A 17,500-nucleotide genomic window follows, 5' to 3' on the forward strand; every position below is an offset into this window, starting at 1 on the left:
CACTTTACAGAGACAGTGTGAGGATGAGGGCAAATGTTCAAGAGTGTGTGAGGAATAGCAATCCTCCTTATCTTCTTCCACATCTCCATCTCCATCATTTCCTTCACTTCTTTCTCTCCTTCCTTTCCTTCATTTCATTCATAGATCTAGTTCCATTTCACTTTGCCTTCTTTCCTGTCTTCCTTCATTCCTTCCTTCCTGAAAAAGAACTGAAACGAAAGAAAGGTAGAGTGAATTCGAATCGAGTTACACACATTCATTTGAACCCTTTTAACTCAGACCGTGAACTCTGTGTGTGTGATCTGATCTGATCTGCTGCGAGGTGCAGTCTCTGATCTGGACTCTGCAGGGTTTGTGTAATCATCAGTATTGATTTTCCAGGATGTTCCTGGTGGGGGAGACACAGCGTGCTCTCAGCACGACTCTGAGACGACCACTTACAGGAAAGATTTAAAGTAAAAAGTTTTCAGAAAAAAGTTTTATAAATAAACCCCATGAATCTTTCACTGTGGATGATTTCACACTGAATGGGGTGTGGCCTCTGTGCCTCAGTCTCAGGAAAGGGGGTGTGGCCTTACAAAAAAGAGTGTTTTATTTTTTTTTTATCAGGAAATTGTTACACGAAGTGTGATCTCTCCATTTCACTGTTACTCTGTTTTACAAAATATTAAATAATGCTTGGGGACTAAATTATACTTTGGTCTTATAAATCTCTTTTCTCCAGCAGCAGTAGACTGGGTGGAGGATAAACGACGTCTGACATCTCAGACAGAGTGATTGAGACACTTTGGAATGTTTTCTGTCTCGTCCTTGTGTGTGTCTCGTCTCTATCTTCTTTTCTCTTAGCCGCTGCATCTCTTCTTTCCAGCCACATTCGACAGGTTATATGTGCTGAATGCTGACCTGAATGTTCTACCTCACTTATGTTGTGATCGGAGTCAATGCCCTGCTTAGGCAGCATACAGACAGAGCATCAGGACACAGCCATGTTTCTCTTCATTATATACACACACACACACACACACACACACACACACACACACACACACACACACACACGTCTAAACCCAATTCAGAAGCAGTACAAACTTTCTCCATCTCTCTGTCTGTCTCTCCATCTCTCTGTCTGTTTTTCCATCTCTCTGTATCGCCCTTTTTTGTCCATCAGTGTTGGGGTTAGTCAAGTGGAACAACCTCTGGACAGATTAGAGTGGAAGTCAAGAGAAGATGAGACACAGACCAACAGAGATTTAAAATGCTTCTAAAAGATGCTTCTCTCTGTTTTATCTATCTATCTATCTATCTATCTATCTATCTATCTATCTATCTATCTATCTATCTATCTATCTATCTATCTATCTATCTATCTATCTATCTATCTATCTATCTATCTATCTATCTATCTATCTATCTATCTATCTATCCTCTTTTCTGCCTGTTTCTTGGTGTGTGTGTGTGTGTGTTTCTTTCCCCTCCTTCCCTTTCTGTTGTTCGCTCTCATTCTATCTGTCTCACTGTCTTTCAATCAGTTTTGTTTCTCTTTTACTCTTTCTCTTTCTCTCGCTCTCTCGCTCCCTTGCGCTCTCTCCATTTCTCTCTCGTGCTCTTTCCATGCTCTCTCTCTCTCGCTCTCCCTCTGTCTCCTTGACTGTTTGTCTCTGTCACATAATGTGTGCAAACATGCTGTCTAAGGCAGTGTGATTTGCTCAACATTCTTGTGTGTGTGTGTGTGTGTGTGTGTGTGTGTGTGTGTGTGTGTGTGTGTGTGTGTGCGTGTGCGTGTGTGTGTGTACCCAACCGTTTTTGTCTGTTGCCCTGAGGCTGAATATCCACAACAGGCAGCAACACACACACACACACACACACACACACACACACACACACACACACACACACACACACACTCAAAGATCGGCATGTTCACAATTCAACAATGTGAGCGCTGACAAAATGCATTTATCTGAAAGTGTGTGTGTGTGTGTGTGTGTGTGTGTGTGTGTGTGTGTGTGTGTGTGACAAAGGGCCCAAGTTGGGAAGAGGACAAAAGAAACAAAATGAAAATATTTTCTGAAAATCAGTGTTTTTTGAGACAGAGAATGAAAAGAATAAGACTGAGTGAGGGATAAGGAGTGAGGAATAAAGAAGAGAAGGAAAAGGAGAGAGGGATAAGGAATAGAAGGATTGAGGGATGAGGGAGGGATAAAGTGATGGATAAGGAAGAGGAGGAGAACGGATAAAAAGTTATTCACACTCCGCTGCCTCACATATCGAGTGCTCTTACTGGTCAGGAAACGAACATGGAATCGGCCAATCAGATCGATCGTACTGTGACTAACAGTAGGGGTTGCCAAGGAAACGGCTGCTGAGATGGGGAGTGGGTAACAATCTTATTTGGCTCATTTATTGTTAGCCAAGGACCAACACACATGCACACGCACAAACACACACACGCACACACACACAAACACACATGCAGTTAGCTGGACAGGCGTCAATGCACTGCAGAATTCACACTTAATTGTGTTTGATTTCAAGACGTGAAATCCGCTAAGAAGCTAAGAGGAACACTTAGAGAACCGCTAAGAGGAACACTTAGAGAACCGCTGAGAGGAAAACACTTGGAGAACCGCTGAGAGGAACACTTGGAGAACCGCTGAGAGGAACACTTGGAGAACCGCTGATAGGAACACTTGGAGAAACGCTGAGAGGAACACTTGGAGAACCGCTGATAGGAACACTTGGAGAAACGCTGAGAGGAACACTTGGAGAACCGCTAAGAGGAACACTTGGAGAAACGCTGAGAGGAACACTTATACAACGAATACACTGCTTTCTTTGCTTTGCTTTGCTTCGCTTTTTCCTCCCTTCTTCCTTTTCTTTTCTATTTTTTTAGAATCTTTGCTTTTCCTTGCAAACCGAACTTCAACACACACACACACACACACACACACACACACACACAGTCGCATCACTGTGAGAGAACCTTCCAGATGCTGAAGGTGAAGTGGAGGACAAACCGTAACATTTTTCTCCTGTGGAGTCTCTGTATGCGTCTGAACCTCCTCCCACCCACTCACACACGAACTCACACACACACACACACACACACACACACACACACACACACACACACACACACACACACACACACACACACACACAGCTCCTCCAGCACCACTAAAATCTTCCTTCATCATTAAAAAGTTTGAGAGTTTGTTTGGAAGGTTTTCAAGCATCTTCTCATTTTAACGCCCCTCTGTCATATAGTGGTCCTGAAACCAAAGTCTGAAGTTCTGACGTGTTCCTCAGTTTTAAAAACTGTGTGTATTTGGAGTATGTGTATATGAACACAGAAGGTGCCAGATGTTTGATAAGGATTAGGATCAAGGGTTTTTTCACGAGCTGGACAAAGACTCTGTGATCCATGCTGTGTTGTCCTGAGGCCTTCTGTATTTGCTTTGCTTCTGCTGAATGATCTTTGTAGCCTCTCTGTACAACACTGGTGTATATTTAGAGAATGATTTCGTGCCACGCATCTCGTCCAGCTCTCCAGAAACAACGCTGCTGATTTTTGCTTTTCTTTACTCTGTGCTTCATGCCAAGAAACCTGAGCGGTTCCTCGGAGTCAAGACTTCTCTCTCCCAAGTGGACATGTAAGTGGATGTTTTGCTGAGTTTAGCGTATTTTTTTTTTTCTTCCCGACGGTAGCCAGGAGCAATGAAGACCTCAGTGCACCGTGGTGAGTGTGAGATATGAGCGAAGCGATGCTGATAGGACCGCGGGCCAAGAAAAATCAATAGAAACACCCACACACTCTCCAGAGCCATCTGGCTTCCCGACACACTGCCTGGCAGAGAGGGAGAGAGGGAGCAGGCGAATGAGAGAATGAGCGAGTGAGGGAACCAAGCAACGTTCACACACACTCCCAACGTTATGAACGGTTTAATCAATCAGCCATGTGTGTGTTTTTCTGGAACAATCCACAGGTCAGTGTTTATTTGACCTGCATGGAAAGAAATAGGAAAAAGTTTGAAGGGGAAAAAAATGACTGAAAAGTTGGGCTTGGTGAAGAGAATGGATTTGTTCAAGGCTTGTTATTGTTGCCTGATGTTGGTCCTCAGAAACATGAATGAGGAAGCCTCAGAAGAGCAGGAGAGCCTCTGGAGCAACATCGAAGAAGAGTTTCATTCACATGCAGTATGAATTGCTTTGAAATACAAAGACGTGTGCTGGAGGAACTTAAACACATCCTCAGGGCACTAAGCTTTGTTAAAAGCTGGAATATTGTGAGAATCCCTAATTTTCTTCCCCAACGGAGGCAATAAATTCACAGGAACGTATAACATACTGTAGAATTAACATGACATACAATACACAAGCTGTTTTGCTTTTCATTAGTGACATGCAGAAGAATATTTCCTGATGGATAGCATCTCATTCATCGCTCGCTTGTGGAAAAATGATAGCTTGGTGGTTGAAATGTTGGATTTCTGAACAGAAGGTCATACGTTCAAATCCCACTGCCACTAAACTCCCACTGCAGGTGTTTTTGAACAAGGCCCTCAACTGCTTGGTTTAAGTCGCTCTGGATAAATGCGTCTGCTAAATGCCCTAAATGTAAATGTCGTGGATGTTCCTGTTCGGCTGTTAATAGTTTCCCTCCATGATTAGGTGGAGGAGATGTTACGTTTTGTCTATGCATCCATTCGTCCATCAGAGTCTTGTTAGTGTGATATCTCACCATCGAGCTGATTCAGATCAGATCATAGATTGATGGATTGATCGTTGATGGATGGAGTATAATACGAGATATGTACATTAAATGTGCAGTGACACCAAGATAATGTACAGATATTATTATTAATAATTTGTGTAGTATACAGCTGTACTTGGGGAATCTTCACTTCAGGGAAGCTGTATCATGGCTGACCCTGCGCTATGACCCCAAATTCTAACATAACTGGGATGTGTGAAGAAACAATTTCACTGTGCTGTAAAGTAAATGTAATAAAAAAAAAAATAAAGAGACATAAGTGTCCTAGCAGTGTGGAGTACAGTAGGGAAGGTTGTTGGGTAAAAAGGTTTTCTTGGCATGAGCAGACATCTTCTGTGGTGAAGGTGCTCACTGGCAGCTTGTTGAGTGATGCATTAGGTGGTTTTCACAACAATTTGCGGGTCTCAAGGAACACAACTGAGCAATGCTAACCAGAGTTAAAGTTTTCTGGTGACAAGACACATCCTCAGAGATGTGCACACCCAGGAGACACGCTCTGGTCCAGTTGTGTTAGTGTAGACGGGGGAGTGTCTGCTGCTGTTAGAATTCCAGAAGTCCACAATGAGCTCTTCATGGCATTAAGGGTGAGGTCAAACGTGTAATAGTTATTCGTAGTGATGAGTTGTTCATGAACTATTAGTTAATTTTGAACGAATCTTTAATGTGACTCTGAGGAACGAGTCCTTTTAAATAGTGATTCGTTCATTTTCTATGCAAAGCATCACAAAATCTCTGTAGGTTATGTACAGAATCGAGTAGTTGATCTTTCGACTCTACTGATCCTAGTTGTTCGTTTTTTTTATCATGTGCATCCCATTGATGCTTCACAGTGCAGTAGATCCTCTCTGTTTTTTTTGTTCCAAATCGTGACATAATTGTTACAATAATTATGAGATTCACATGACAAAAGAGCTAACACTACAGACCAGAAGATATGAGAGGTCAGAGATCAGCTTATTGATAATGTAATATTTTATTTCTGATCAATGGAACGTAATTACCTGAATGTCTCAAAGTTCTCAAAAAAACGAGTCACAAAAATAATCCGATCTTTCCATCACTCGTTCTTTATGACAGCATTCTTCCTGTGTGTCCTAAAAAACAAATCAGTCATCCAGTAATAAGAACGGCTAGACTTTTTTATTTACATTGTTGCAGCCGTGCTCTACTGAAATGCAGTCAATATTAGTCCAGCACTATATCTACGCTCTTTTCAGTGCAAATTACTATGAATTATTTAATACAGGTTTTAACAAAACACCAAAAATGTGTTAAAATGACTAAAACCAATAAAAGTTGTGGAGCTCTGCAGTGAATATATGAATGTGTGAAGAATGCCTCGTGGGAAAGTTGTGTTTTCAGAACGTCAGCATTCCTTCCTGTGGCAGCTTCAGGAGGTGGAAGTGACACACCAGGTTTTATGCAAAGTCAGGTCTCTCTCTCGCAGATCCTCTCACCCCCCACCCCTACCCCGCCTCTGATAGAGAAACAGAAATGAAAAATGTATGTAAGTCCTGGTTGCTGCATTGACGTATGAAAAGACTCTGTGGGTGCTGACCCTAAGATCGGACCATTGCCAACCCTTGGAAATGAGAACATGACATCTAAATGTTGGTATGTTTTGAAGATAAAACAAATCTCAGCCATATTTGAAGTGGAAAGAGAACGAGAGAGAGAAAGCACTGCCTGACGTGGCTCACCTGGTTTCTGCAGTCAGGCGAGAGATGGAAAGTGCTTTTGACAGCTCGTCGTCATCGGAGGTGTGGAGCGAAGTGAAACGGAGTGGAGTTCGGGGCACACTTTGTGCTGAAGAGCTAATGTTCCAGATGTCAATAGGAGAGCAGAACTTCCTAAAGGCTTTACATGCGTTATGTACGAGTAATAGATACTACAGAGAGGCATTTAAATGAGGTGAACCTGGTGCACTTCAGACGATTGCGAGATGTGCCTGGAATCTGGATTGTCTATTATGAGAAAGAATTTGAGATCAGCTTGTGCTTTCTGGGTTTTTTTTTTTTGGAGGAAGATGTTTTCTGCATTCAGATCGCACTTCACAAGGTTTAAAATGTACATCAAGGCTTCAACTCCAGCACTAAAAATGTTTATGCTGCAGCAGCAAATCTGCCAGTTAATACCAACCTTTAGTTTCTCCACTCCACAGAATGATATTATAGATTATATAAATGATAATCTAGCTCTTGGTGTGAGGTGAAGCATTAAAATGGTATAAGGCTTCACACCTCGTGCTGTGGATTATCAGTTTATACCATGGTCACTTCCCAGCATTGATGTCATTGACAAGTTGTCATAGATTTTTCCAAAGCTACAATTTTGCTGCTCCAAATCACACCCAGAGATTAACATGAGTTTTAATAAATAGGTATTAGTTTATTAGTAAATGTGCATCTCATGCATCTGGCCTATGTCTGTTATAATGATGAAGCTGTTGGAGATTTAGAACTTAGAAGTTCCTGCACAAAACTCCTCCATGGAGATCATTAGGAACTGTGTACAATCTCTGTCTCACTCTGGATGGAACAGGATGTTACTATGGTTACAGGTGTTTATAAGCAGTGCATTCATTCAGATTTAACTGACAAACACAATCTACCTGTGTTCAATTTTCTGTACTCATAACTGAACTTCCAGCCAATCACAATCCATTATTTACCCCTAAACTTATAGCCAATCACAATCCATTATTCACCTCTAAACTTCCAGCCAATCACAATCCATTATTCACACCTAAACTTATAGCCAATCACAATCCATTATTCAATCTGAGCATGGAGGGATAAGCAGTTGAAGTCAGAGCTGAATGGTGATTGGTTATGTGTAATGTGTATTGTAACATTTTAAAGGTTTTAATTTCTTATGGGAATTTCACAAAATGTGCGAAAACAATAACAGGATAAAGAAAATGACGTAGTACTGTTGATAAGTAAAAGAAAATACATGTTCAATTACATTTGCAGCTTTGCCAATATAATGTTATAAAGTTGTATAAACAAATGTAGAAGTTTAGTGCCTATAAGTTTGTTCCTCATAATTGTAAGTTTATCCCTAATGAGCGAGTCAGTGGTGACGAGGAAAAACTCACTGAGACTTTATAAGAGAACCCAAACTCAAACGGTATCCTCATCCTCATCCTCATCCTCAACACTAAATGTCCATTCATAACAGTTCCATCATTGTTGAGGCGCTGTTCAGTGAAAGGTGCTGAAAGACAGAACTGTTCATGCTGTGGCCCTAAACCATGATAGAAGTCTGCTGATATTAATGACAGTAATGAAATAAAGTGGTATAATAGGGAACATCAAACACCTTTGTTATAGAGAAGTAATCTGCTTGATCACAAAATGACGTTGTTGTTTGTTTTACTCCATCAGACACACACACACACACACACACACACACACACACACACACACACACACACACACACACACACACACACACACACACACACTGTTTTCTTCCTCATTAATTACATGTGAGTTTGGAGCGATCAGGGTTCCTGCTGCAGGAAGGATGAGTCAGTTCTTATTTGAGGTAATCTCACATGTTCTCACCTCTCATTAACTTCTGCTGAGAAATGCTCTGTTGACTTGAGTGCGTCTCTTCAGTACAGCCCAGAATCTGTTCTTCTGTCGTAGAGAGGTGCGTGCACTTCACTCTCGTTCTCCTCAGATCATCCTGAACAATCCACATTTCCCGTCTTTTCTGTTTAAATCGATTGTGTGTTCTCTCTGTTCTTCTGGGTTTCATTTCTCTCTTATGCTTATTTTTTTTATTCTATCCTGATAATTCATTTAATTCTTTTCTAATTCTTGTGGCTCGATCGTTAACGATAAATTGTCGCTCTGCCCCTCTCTCCTGGATTTTAATTAAATCTCAGCGATTTCCCCCCCAAAAAATAGTGGGGATTAATAAAAGAAGAGCTGTTAATTACACAACAAGGTCACAGTGCTTCAGTTCTGCACATTAATTGCTGCTCTCTGATTTCACTCCCGACTTGTTCTTTGTTCCATCGGCAGCGTGACAGATGCTGTTAATTGTTGCTTGCCTGCTCTTGGCAGGTCCTGCTTCCATGGAAAGTGTGTGTGTGTGTGTGTGTGTGTGTGTGTGTGTGTGTGTGTGTGTGTGTGTGTGTGTGTGTGTGTGTGTATTTTCTCACCTCTAAAGCTTTTACTGTTTCTCGTAATGTTTGATTTATTTATTGATTTATTTTTATGTGCCACTAATACACCTTCGTAGAATCTGGAATTTTTTTCTCTTATTTATTTATTTGTAATTTTTTTTTTTATTGAACGCAGACTTGAATTTAAACACAGGATGCATTAAAAAATATATATATATATATCTGCTATTAGAAATTCAAGGTCACGCCTCAACACTGCATTATGCGCATACCTCATAACCTTTTCAGCCCAGTGAACTTATTGCCGTCGTGGCTCAGATGTTTTCTGTAAAAAAAAAAAAGAAAGAAAAGGATCTTTGAACGCGACTGTAAAAGCGGCATTGAGCTTGAAAACCTGATATTATGACGCAGAAAAAAAAGACATACAGGACTTTTTTTAGAGCCAGGAATGCTGGGGCCATGGCTTTAAATGTTGGACAGGAAGTCAGATGTGTGTTCGTACAATTTCTTCTTCTCTCTCATTTTTCATCTGTGATTATTCTGTGCCTCATTAGCAGTGCTTTATGATCTCATGGGGGTTTTTTTGGTCCTGTTCTTAGAACGAGAAAAAAAAGGAAAAATCAGTGTTCTGAGAAATCCACTGAGAACCTATAGTGTGAAGTGCTCTTCATTTAACCTCTCTATTGATTCTTTCAGCCTCACAGGTCCGTATATCTAACACTCCCTGGGCTTGTTTTCTTAGCCCTGGACTGTTTATTATATAGATTTGCGAAGTCTGTGCAGGTTGGAGAACAGGTGTCTGGGTTAGTTTTCATAATCCTGTTTCATTTCTCTTCTTCTCTACTGCAAATCTTTAACCTGCATTACTGATCACAATTAACCAGCTGCTCATCTCCTCGATGCAGATTCCAGTCTTTTTAAACCACATTACATGTGTATTTCTTTTCAGTTAAATCTCTCTCAGCAAGTCATTTCATCCTTCATTCTCTTCTGTTTCATCTCGATCTCACACCCAACCTTTTCTGCCGAAAAACCGGAACGAGAGAAAGCTTCATTACTCTCAGTAAACACTAAGCCGTGGGTTTTGTTGGACTAAGTGATTGCACACACAAAGCGATTTCATTCTGCACCTTTTTCTTTCCTACAACATTCCCAATATTTCTGAGAAAGTGCTTCAGATTTGGCTCCGTCTCGCACCGCGTGCACGTTTCAATCATTGTATCTAACGTGCCTGGAGGTGTCTGTGTTGGCTGTGTCGCCTCCTCGTACATACAAGCAAACAGCTTTTTTTTATTCAAACAGCAAATGATCAATTTACTTAAATGTGGTGCTGAAACAATTCCTCCAGTAAATCAAATACAAAGATTCTTCAACCCGTCTTATATTGTTTTCTATACTTAACATTGCTGTTTAATAAAGAAAAAGAACTTCGTATGCGATTACTCGATTAATGGATGGAATAATCGGTCGAATACTCGATTACTAAAATAATCAATAGGTGCAGTCCTACTTAAACTGCAGACTTTTACCGCATCTCTCTTTCACAAACACATCTTTTGTAGTGCAAAAAGAAAAAAGATGAAATAAAACCAGATGCTCTTTTCCTGTTGTGTCTGAATATAAAATATTGGTCACAAATTGATACTTTCTACATTTTAAGTGTCGCACATCTACTAATTACTGTGTCTTTTGTTAAGTTATTATAGAAATACAATTTAATTGAATTGAGTGTGTGTGTGTGTGTGTGTGTGTGTGTGTGTGTGTGTGTGTGTGTGTGTGGCTGTGATCTGTAAAGCCAATGACCCGAATAGACAAGTTCATAAGACAGTATCTCAGTACCACTATGTGCAGTACAATGTCAAAGCCTGACTCTCAAACGCACGCACGCACGCACACACACACACACACACACACACACACACACACACACACACACACACACACACACACACTGTGTTCAGCCCCAGAAGCTCCTCGTGGCTAGGTAGGCGAGCACTGATTGGGTTCAGGCCTCTCCCATGGCCTCAGCTTCAGGCCTGCATGAGTGGAGCTCCTCGGCTGTGGACGTGAACAAATCACCTCACATCTGAGCTGAATGGAAGCCATCCATCACGGGGGGACAAAAGGCAAACAAAACTTCAAGACTGACCACTGGGCCACTTTTGATGATGTCACACCATGGCGTATCCTCACACCTTGGAATTGGGTGACACCGAGTGCTGGTAAACTTTGTGTGAGGGCAGAACCAGCCACAGTGGAACAGCACAATTTGGAGTAGTTTGAAATTATGCCAGATGGAAGGAGGTCTTGAGGTCGAGAGATGGAAGGCAGAACACAGGATGCCTTTCAGAAGAAAAAAAACGAATAAAGGATGAACAGGCGTCGATGAATAAGCGTGATGAAAGAGACAAAAAAAAACAAAATGGGTTTTCTTTTAAACAGGCCCAGCACGCTCCCAGTGTCCTCCTGCTTTTAATCAAACGGTTACATGGATCACGACTGATAAGACGGAGAAGAAGAGGAGAGCGGAGCTGGAACAAGAGCCGCCACTGAGATTATGATGGAGACAGAGTAGTGTAATATCCTGTAATTGGGCATCATGCTCGTGTTGATCCTATTATTCTGTCGCAATAAACCCGAGGGTCCGGATCCGGGAGGGAGGGGGACCTGGGAGGGTGCAGATCCAGGAGGGATTGGTTTAGCATCTTTGGCATCGTTTCTAATTCGCAGTTATTTGATGCACACAAATGATATTGATGCAAAACTATTCATTTCAGTTCAATTTTATTTTAAGTTAATTTCCACAGCAGCTTTACAGAATGCAAAAATGTTAGTAAGTGAATTGTGTATTGAGCCCTGATCAGCAAGCCAAAAAACCACAAACTTCCTTAGATGGTATGAGAAAGAAACCTTAGCAGCAACCAGACTCAAAAAAGGAAGCCATTCTTATTTGTGTGACACGAACAGTGTGATTTTATAAATCATAAAATAACAATACAAACACGGAAGTGTGAGAAATATGAGCAGCAGAGTGTGTGATTAAGAGTACTGTCCTTTCTACAGTCTAAAAGTCAGTTGGAGACCGCTACTCGATTCTGTTCTTGATTAGAAGGGGACGAATACAGCGACCTGTTGTGAAGCTGATTTCTTTTTACTTTAAGATGCAACATGTAGAGTGAGTGGAGAAAAAAGGAAAATAGAGTTCTTCATGTAGCATTTTCTCTCTCTCTCTCTCTCTCTCTCTCTCTCTCTCTCTCTCTCTCTCTCTCTCTCTCTGCCATAATAAATCAACCTGCCTCCGTAAGTTTTATATGACATCCCTGTCCTCACCAATCTACGTGATTTAGACCCTGCTGTGGACTACAGGTCACTGACGGTGATGATGTAATCTTTGTTCAGGTTGTGCGAGAGTTCCCAGAGTTCTGATTAAAATGTCACCGAGGTCGAAGCCTTTATAATCCCTCAGTGATGTTCTACAGAAATGCTTTCATTTCCAAACCGCTAATAAATGACAGGAAACAGAACAGAAAGGCTCGCGCTGTCCTACTTTCCTTCTTAAAGACGGGAAAAGAGATCGAGAGTAAAAGGAAGCGAGTGAGTAAAGTCTGGTCGTGTTAACGGGCGTCTCGTCGCGACGAGGCCACGCAATCTTACTTCCTAATTGACGGCCCCTTAAAATAGCCCCTTTTCCTGTCAGCAGTAATGTGGATTTATTCCATTTATTAAAGTGCCTTTCATAAATTAAATTTTGCAGCTTAAAGCTTGTGAAGGAGCTGATATGAATTATTGATCGCTCCACCAGCCTGCTACAAATCCGGCCTGACGCTTTGGAAATAAGTTAAGGTGCCGAGTCCGAATGAAGACGTTGTTTGTTTTTGTTTTTTTGTTCGTGTAAAAAGCAAACAGCGTGTTTATGGTGCTTTCAATTAATACTGTGTGTCCGAGGCGAAAGCAAAAAGCTTCATTAATCATGTTTAATGTCTGAGACACTTGGGATTTATCGATCCGGGATACAAGGGCAAATAGGGCATATATGAAGGGTTTGATTTATTTATAAAAAGATGCAGCTTGGAAGTCTATAGGTTTCATTTCTGCACTCTCTTTAATATTCTGTCTGCTGCTTTTCTGGTGTTTTGTTAAACTTCATACGAAGCAAAATTCTCGCCAAAAGCGACGGCGACGTGTTAAGAATAGCAGCGCGGTTATTAATAAAGCCGCAGCATCGCATCGCATCGCATCGCACGGTCCTTGGGGAATCGCATCCTTCTGTAACTGTTATATCTGCATTAGTGCACCTGGAGGGAGTCGTGAAAGCCGTTGAATCCCCGCGTGTCTTTAATCAGCCCCAGCTAAACGGCGCACAGGACAAATTGATGAGCTGGAAGCCAGCTGTCTTGGCAGGAGGCCACGGTGTTCTGAGAGGGAACCACAAAACAGTCTGGCACCCGTAATTGTTCGTGGTGCCACGTTTTGGGTACAAATTGTGCAGATGTTCCGTCACTTTGATGTCCTCCTTGGGGAGAAGCCATGTTTTTTTGTTTTTTTTTGTCCCAAGTTTTAAGTTGAAAAAAATATTTGGGGTCGGGGGGGGGGACACCCCTCCTGTCCTCCAGGATCAGGGAGCAACATGCGATAAAACCTGAGCGTGGTATTGTTTTTACTGTTTGCTAAATATGCAGAACATCTGAGGCAGTGGGTAAAGAACCAAGGAAGCGAAGCGCAGCAGCAACGTTCAGCTCTGATTTATTCCATCTGATTTTCCACTTCGCCATCGACATCAAGCGCTGCACTGCGCAAACACATGCCACAGCATCGGAACGCTCAGGATTCACCCCCGGCCCGAGTGATCCAGATTAACATTAATGCCAGATTAAAGATGGACGGAGTGTTGTGCACGTGTGTGTGTGTGTGTGTGTGTGTGTGTGTGTGTGTGTGTGTGTGTGTGTGTGTGTGTGTGTGTGTGTGTGTGTCTGGCGGGGGGACTTTACTTTTCTACAGACAATTTTTGCCTGACAACATGGTTAGCATGTGAAGAATCAGGGACTCTGTGGTTCTGCTTTTCATGATCTTTGCATTTTCCTGCTTGTTGCTTAATGTTGTAGTTCTGACTCTAAAGACTCGTTACAAGTTGGTTGTCTTCCTCGTCTTCATGTTTTTCCCCTCATTACTTCATAGAGCTCCAATCAAATCCGTGTCATCGTCAGCCAATCACTAGCTCTAGCTCTAAAATTTTAAATGTTCTTTATCCATTCCTGTAGTGCAGGGTTCCCCAAAAAAATGTTTCTACATAATTGAGAGCTACATAATTTTTCCTTTCTTTAATGGGGGGCCGGCTATATATTTTACTATATTTTAATGGACAGTGACTGTTACCAGTTACATTCTGCACATCTGTTAAAGATGTAATTAACACTTCCTGACCCACATCTGGAGCCTATAAGTGACTTTTTGGCAAAACTGGCCTAATTTTTAGTCCAAAGAGCGTGTTGAGAATAAAATATTTCCCGTCACTCTGCCTGAGAGCTGCATCAAATCACAGTCAGCTCTTAATATTTGGTTTTACTTTTACCTTAAAAAAATATATTTATTTTAATTGTATTTGTCTATAGACTAAAATAAATCCACAATACAGAGAATCTGTTTTCTTTTTAACTTTAACGGCACACAGTGTCAGTGTCAGTCACAATGTTACACGCCGATATCAAATAAATCAACAGATAGTTTTAAAAAAGGGATACTGGATAAAAAAAAAAAAAAAAAACACTCCATGTAAAATAGTACTGAACTTTATAAAAATAAAAAAAAGAACCTTATCATGAAAATATGCTAAATGAAATAAATATGAATATATGTTGTTCATAAATATTGATAATAAGAAATTTATTTAAACTGAAACAAAAAAGTACCACTCCAAATAAATAAAAACTGTAACATCCAAAATAAATTGAATGAAATGAATGAGGAGACTTCAAATAAACAGCACATGGTGTCAGTGATTCTTCTCTAAAGGCCACTCTCATACTGTTTAACGCAACCCGGAAAAACTATCGATATGGATTTTTGCTGAAAGCTGATATTTTCAGCAATCGACTTTAGGTGCCGATTCATCGGTTGACCTCCACAAAATATAAAACGAGGCATCAGAGAGGAATCCAATTGCATGAATCTGTCAGATTTCCTGAAAATACCCTCACAACACGAGAACAATAATAATAATAATGATATATATTAATTATATATGTTATAATACATGTTATATTAATTATAATAATACATTTTTTTATGAAAAATTATTAAATTATACAATCATTTGTTCTATTGAAATGTTGTTGATTTAAAATTTTGCTTGTTTGTTTTCTCAGCATGTCCACCAGGTACCTACAAGACGTCGTCCCAGCAGCAGGAGTGTTTGCCATGTCCTGCTCACAGCGTGGCTGAGGACGACGGCTCTGTTCTGTGCGTCTGTGAAGAGGGACACTTTCGGACACCTCTGGACGCCCCGTCGTCTCCGTGCACACGTACGTAACACACTAAATTACACAATATTGAGCTCATTGTGAAAATATTCACACCAGTACTGGATTAAATAAACACCAAACATCTTGTTTTACTTAAGAATTTCGGTTTGTCATGCTAAAACAAATTATTTGCAGATGAAGGATATGTAGAAGGACATGGGGATTTCTTCTGAAACATTTCTGAAACGTGGAGAACACAATGAAGTTCCTTCTTTTTAAATAAACTGAAATCTGGAAAAAAAAAATGTAAAACTGAATTGCAAAGGAAACTCAGGAGAGAAGGGGACTCCGCTTTAGACAGGAGGAAAGGAAAAAAGGAGAGCATGTGAGAAGAGGAGAACATGCAGCACTCCACAGGTCAGGTTCTTCATGGTGAGATGGCTTTGTTTGGAATTTCAGCCAAAAGGCTCTTAAAGGGTTCTGTGATTAGATAATCTGATAAAGATCTAGAGGAAACAAGACATGGCGAAAAATGGAAGAGCATCCAGAAAATCCAGGCATATCAGTCTGGTTCCTCAACCACATGGAAAAAGTAAATCACTGCTTCAGATCCATCAAGATCTGAGAACAAAGAAGGGGGTGTGAATACTTGTGCAATGCCCTATTACTCATGATTCCTTTATAAACCTCATCCATCAAATTAACTGCTTGTGTGTGTGTGTGTGTGTGTGTGTGTGTGTGTGTGTGTGTGTGTGTGTGTGTGTGTGTGTGTGTGTGTGTGTGTGTGTGTGTGGGTGTTTCACTATCAGCTACACAATACCATTGATTACCTTTTTAATTTGGTTGATGGCCGGAGCATGGCACCCGCGGCCCGAGAGGTTATCACACTCCTCATATGCCGAGGAGACAACAGAGATTGGGATCGAGCTGCGGAGGCTTTTTGTTTGGGTTGAAAGTGTTTCTCTCTGGTTTTCATCTGCTCGAGGGATCGTGATGAATTTTATAGTGTCGTAATTGCACTTTTAATTACAGTATTGATCAGAGCCGCTTTGATCTGGCCGCCAGGGCTGCTGCTGCGTTTATAGAGGCGCAATTATGCCGTAAATGACCTTATTGATTGCGTAATTACTGTCGTCGGGTTAAAAACCGGCTGCAAATCTTCTCCCGGGAACGTAGAGATGTGAGATTTCTTTTGAAGGATTACGGACTGAAAACAAAAAAGATGCAAGTGTACAAATAAATCCGCCCTGATTACAAGCTCGGTGTGTGAATGTGACATGAAATTTCAGGACAGAAACAGATCAACAAAGTAACAGGCAAGATGCATAATATACACTATAAAACCTCAGTCCACATTTATTCCCCATTGGCTCTTATATGAAGCTCCACTCTTCTGGGAAGATGTTCCACTAGATTTTGAGGAGAGTCATTCTGCCAAAAGGATGTGTGTTAGTAAAGTCAGGTACTGATGCAGGTGAGGTGAGGAGGCCTGGGGTGCAGTCAGCATTCACATTCATCCCAATAGGGTTGGAGCTGTAGAGCAGGAGATCTTCCACACATTTCCACACCATGTAAGGCAGATTGTCATGGAGCTGGCTTTGTGCACCGCGGCATCGTCATGCTGGAACATGTTTGGGTTTTGGTTGGCATCTCGAGACGTCCTGTACAACTGTGTGGAAAGGATCCACACACATCTGGAAAAATCAGTTGAAATGAAATCATACAAAAAGTTTGACGTGGGACGATGCTACAACGAGCCTTTGAGGAGTTTCGAGTGGCACGTGTGCTTTAAAAGCGGAAGAACATCAATGGAAGATGACAAGATCAGAAAAGGCTTTCAATGAGCTCAGCCCCCGGAAATGTCGAAACCGTTCGGCAACTCGTGCGTGATGATCATCGGAGAGCAAGCCACATGATCTCACTTCTGCACCCGCCCTCCTGAGGAAGATAAAGATGCAGCTCAAAGTCTGCGTTTTGACGGTGTTGTGGAGATCGGTGTGAATCGCTGAAGGTGCTTGATGCGCTTTAAAAAGAAGACTCCCAGGACACGCTCCAGAAGAACTCTGGGGGGCGCTGTGTTGCAGTGCAAGGGGACTATTTTAAAGGTGATGGTGTGGAACTTAGATA

General features: G+C 41.3%; 1 protein-coding gene across 2 annotated transcripts in view; it reads left to right on the forward strand.

The window, feature by feature from the left end:
* epha10 (EPH receptor A10) overlaps nucleotides 1–17,500 on the forward strand; it is an 80,346-nt gene that overhangs the window by 35,145 nt on the left and 27,701 nt on the right. For both annotated transcript variants that reach the window (XR_014537562.1, XM_083566475.1), the window contains exon 4: nucleotides 15,278–15,433. Coding sequence is in view for 1 of the 2 variants with exons in the window: in XM_083566475.1 (XP_083422601.1) it covers nucleotides 15,278–15,433 (156 nt within the window). In the remaining variant the exon portion in view is untranslated. The remainder of the gene's footprint in view (nucleotides 1–15,277; nucleotides 15,434–17,500) is intronic.

This window comes from Silurus aristotelis (genome assembly GCF_946808225.1).
Source record: "Silurus aristotelis genome assembly, chromosome: 17".
Lineage (NCBI taxonomy): Eukaryota > Metazoa > Chordata > Actinopteri > Siluriformes > Siluridae > Silurus > Silurus aristotelis.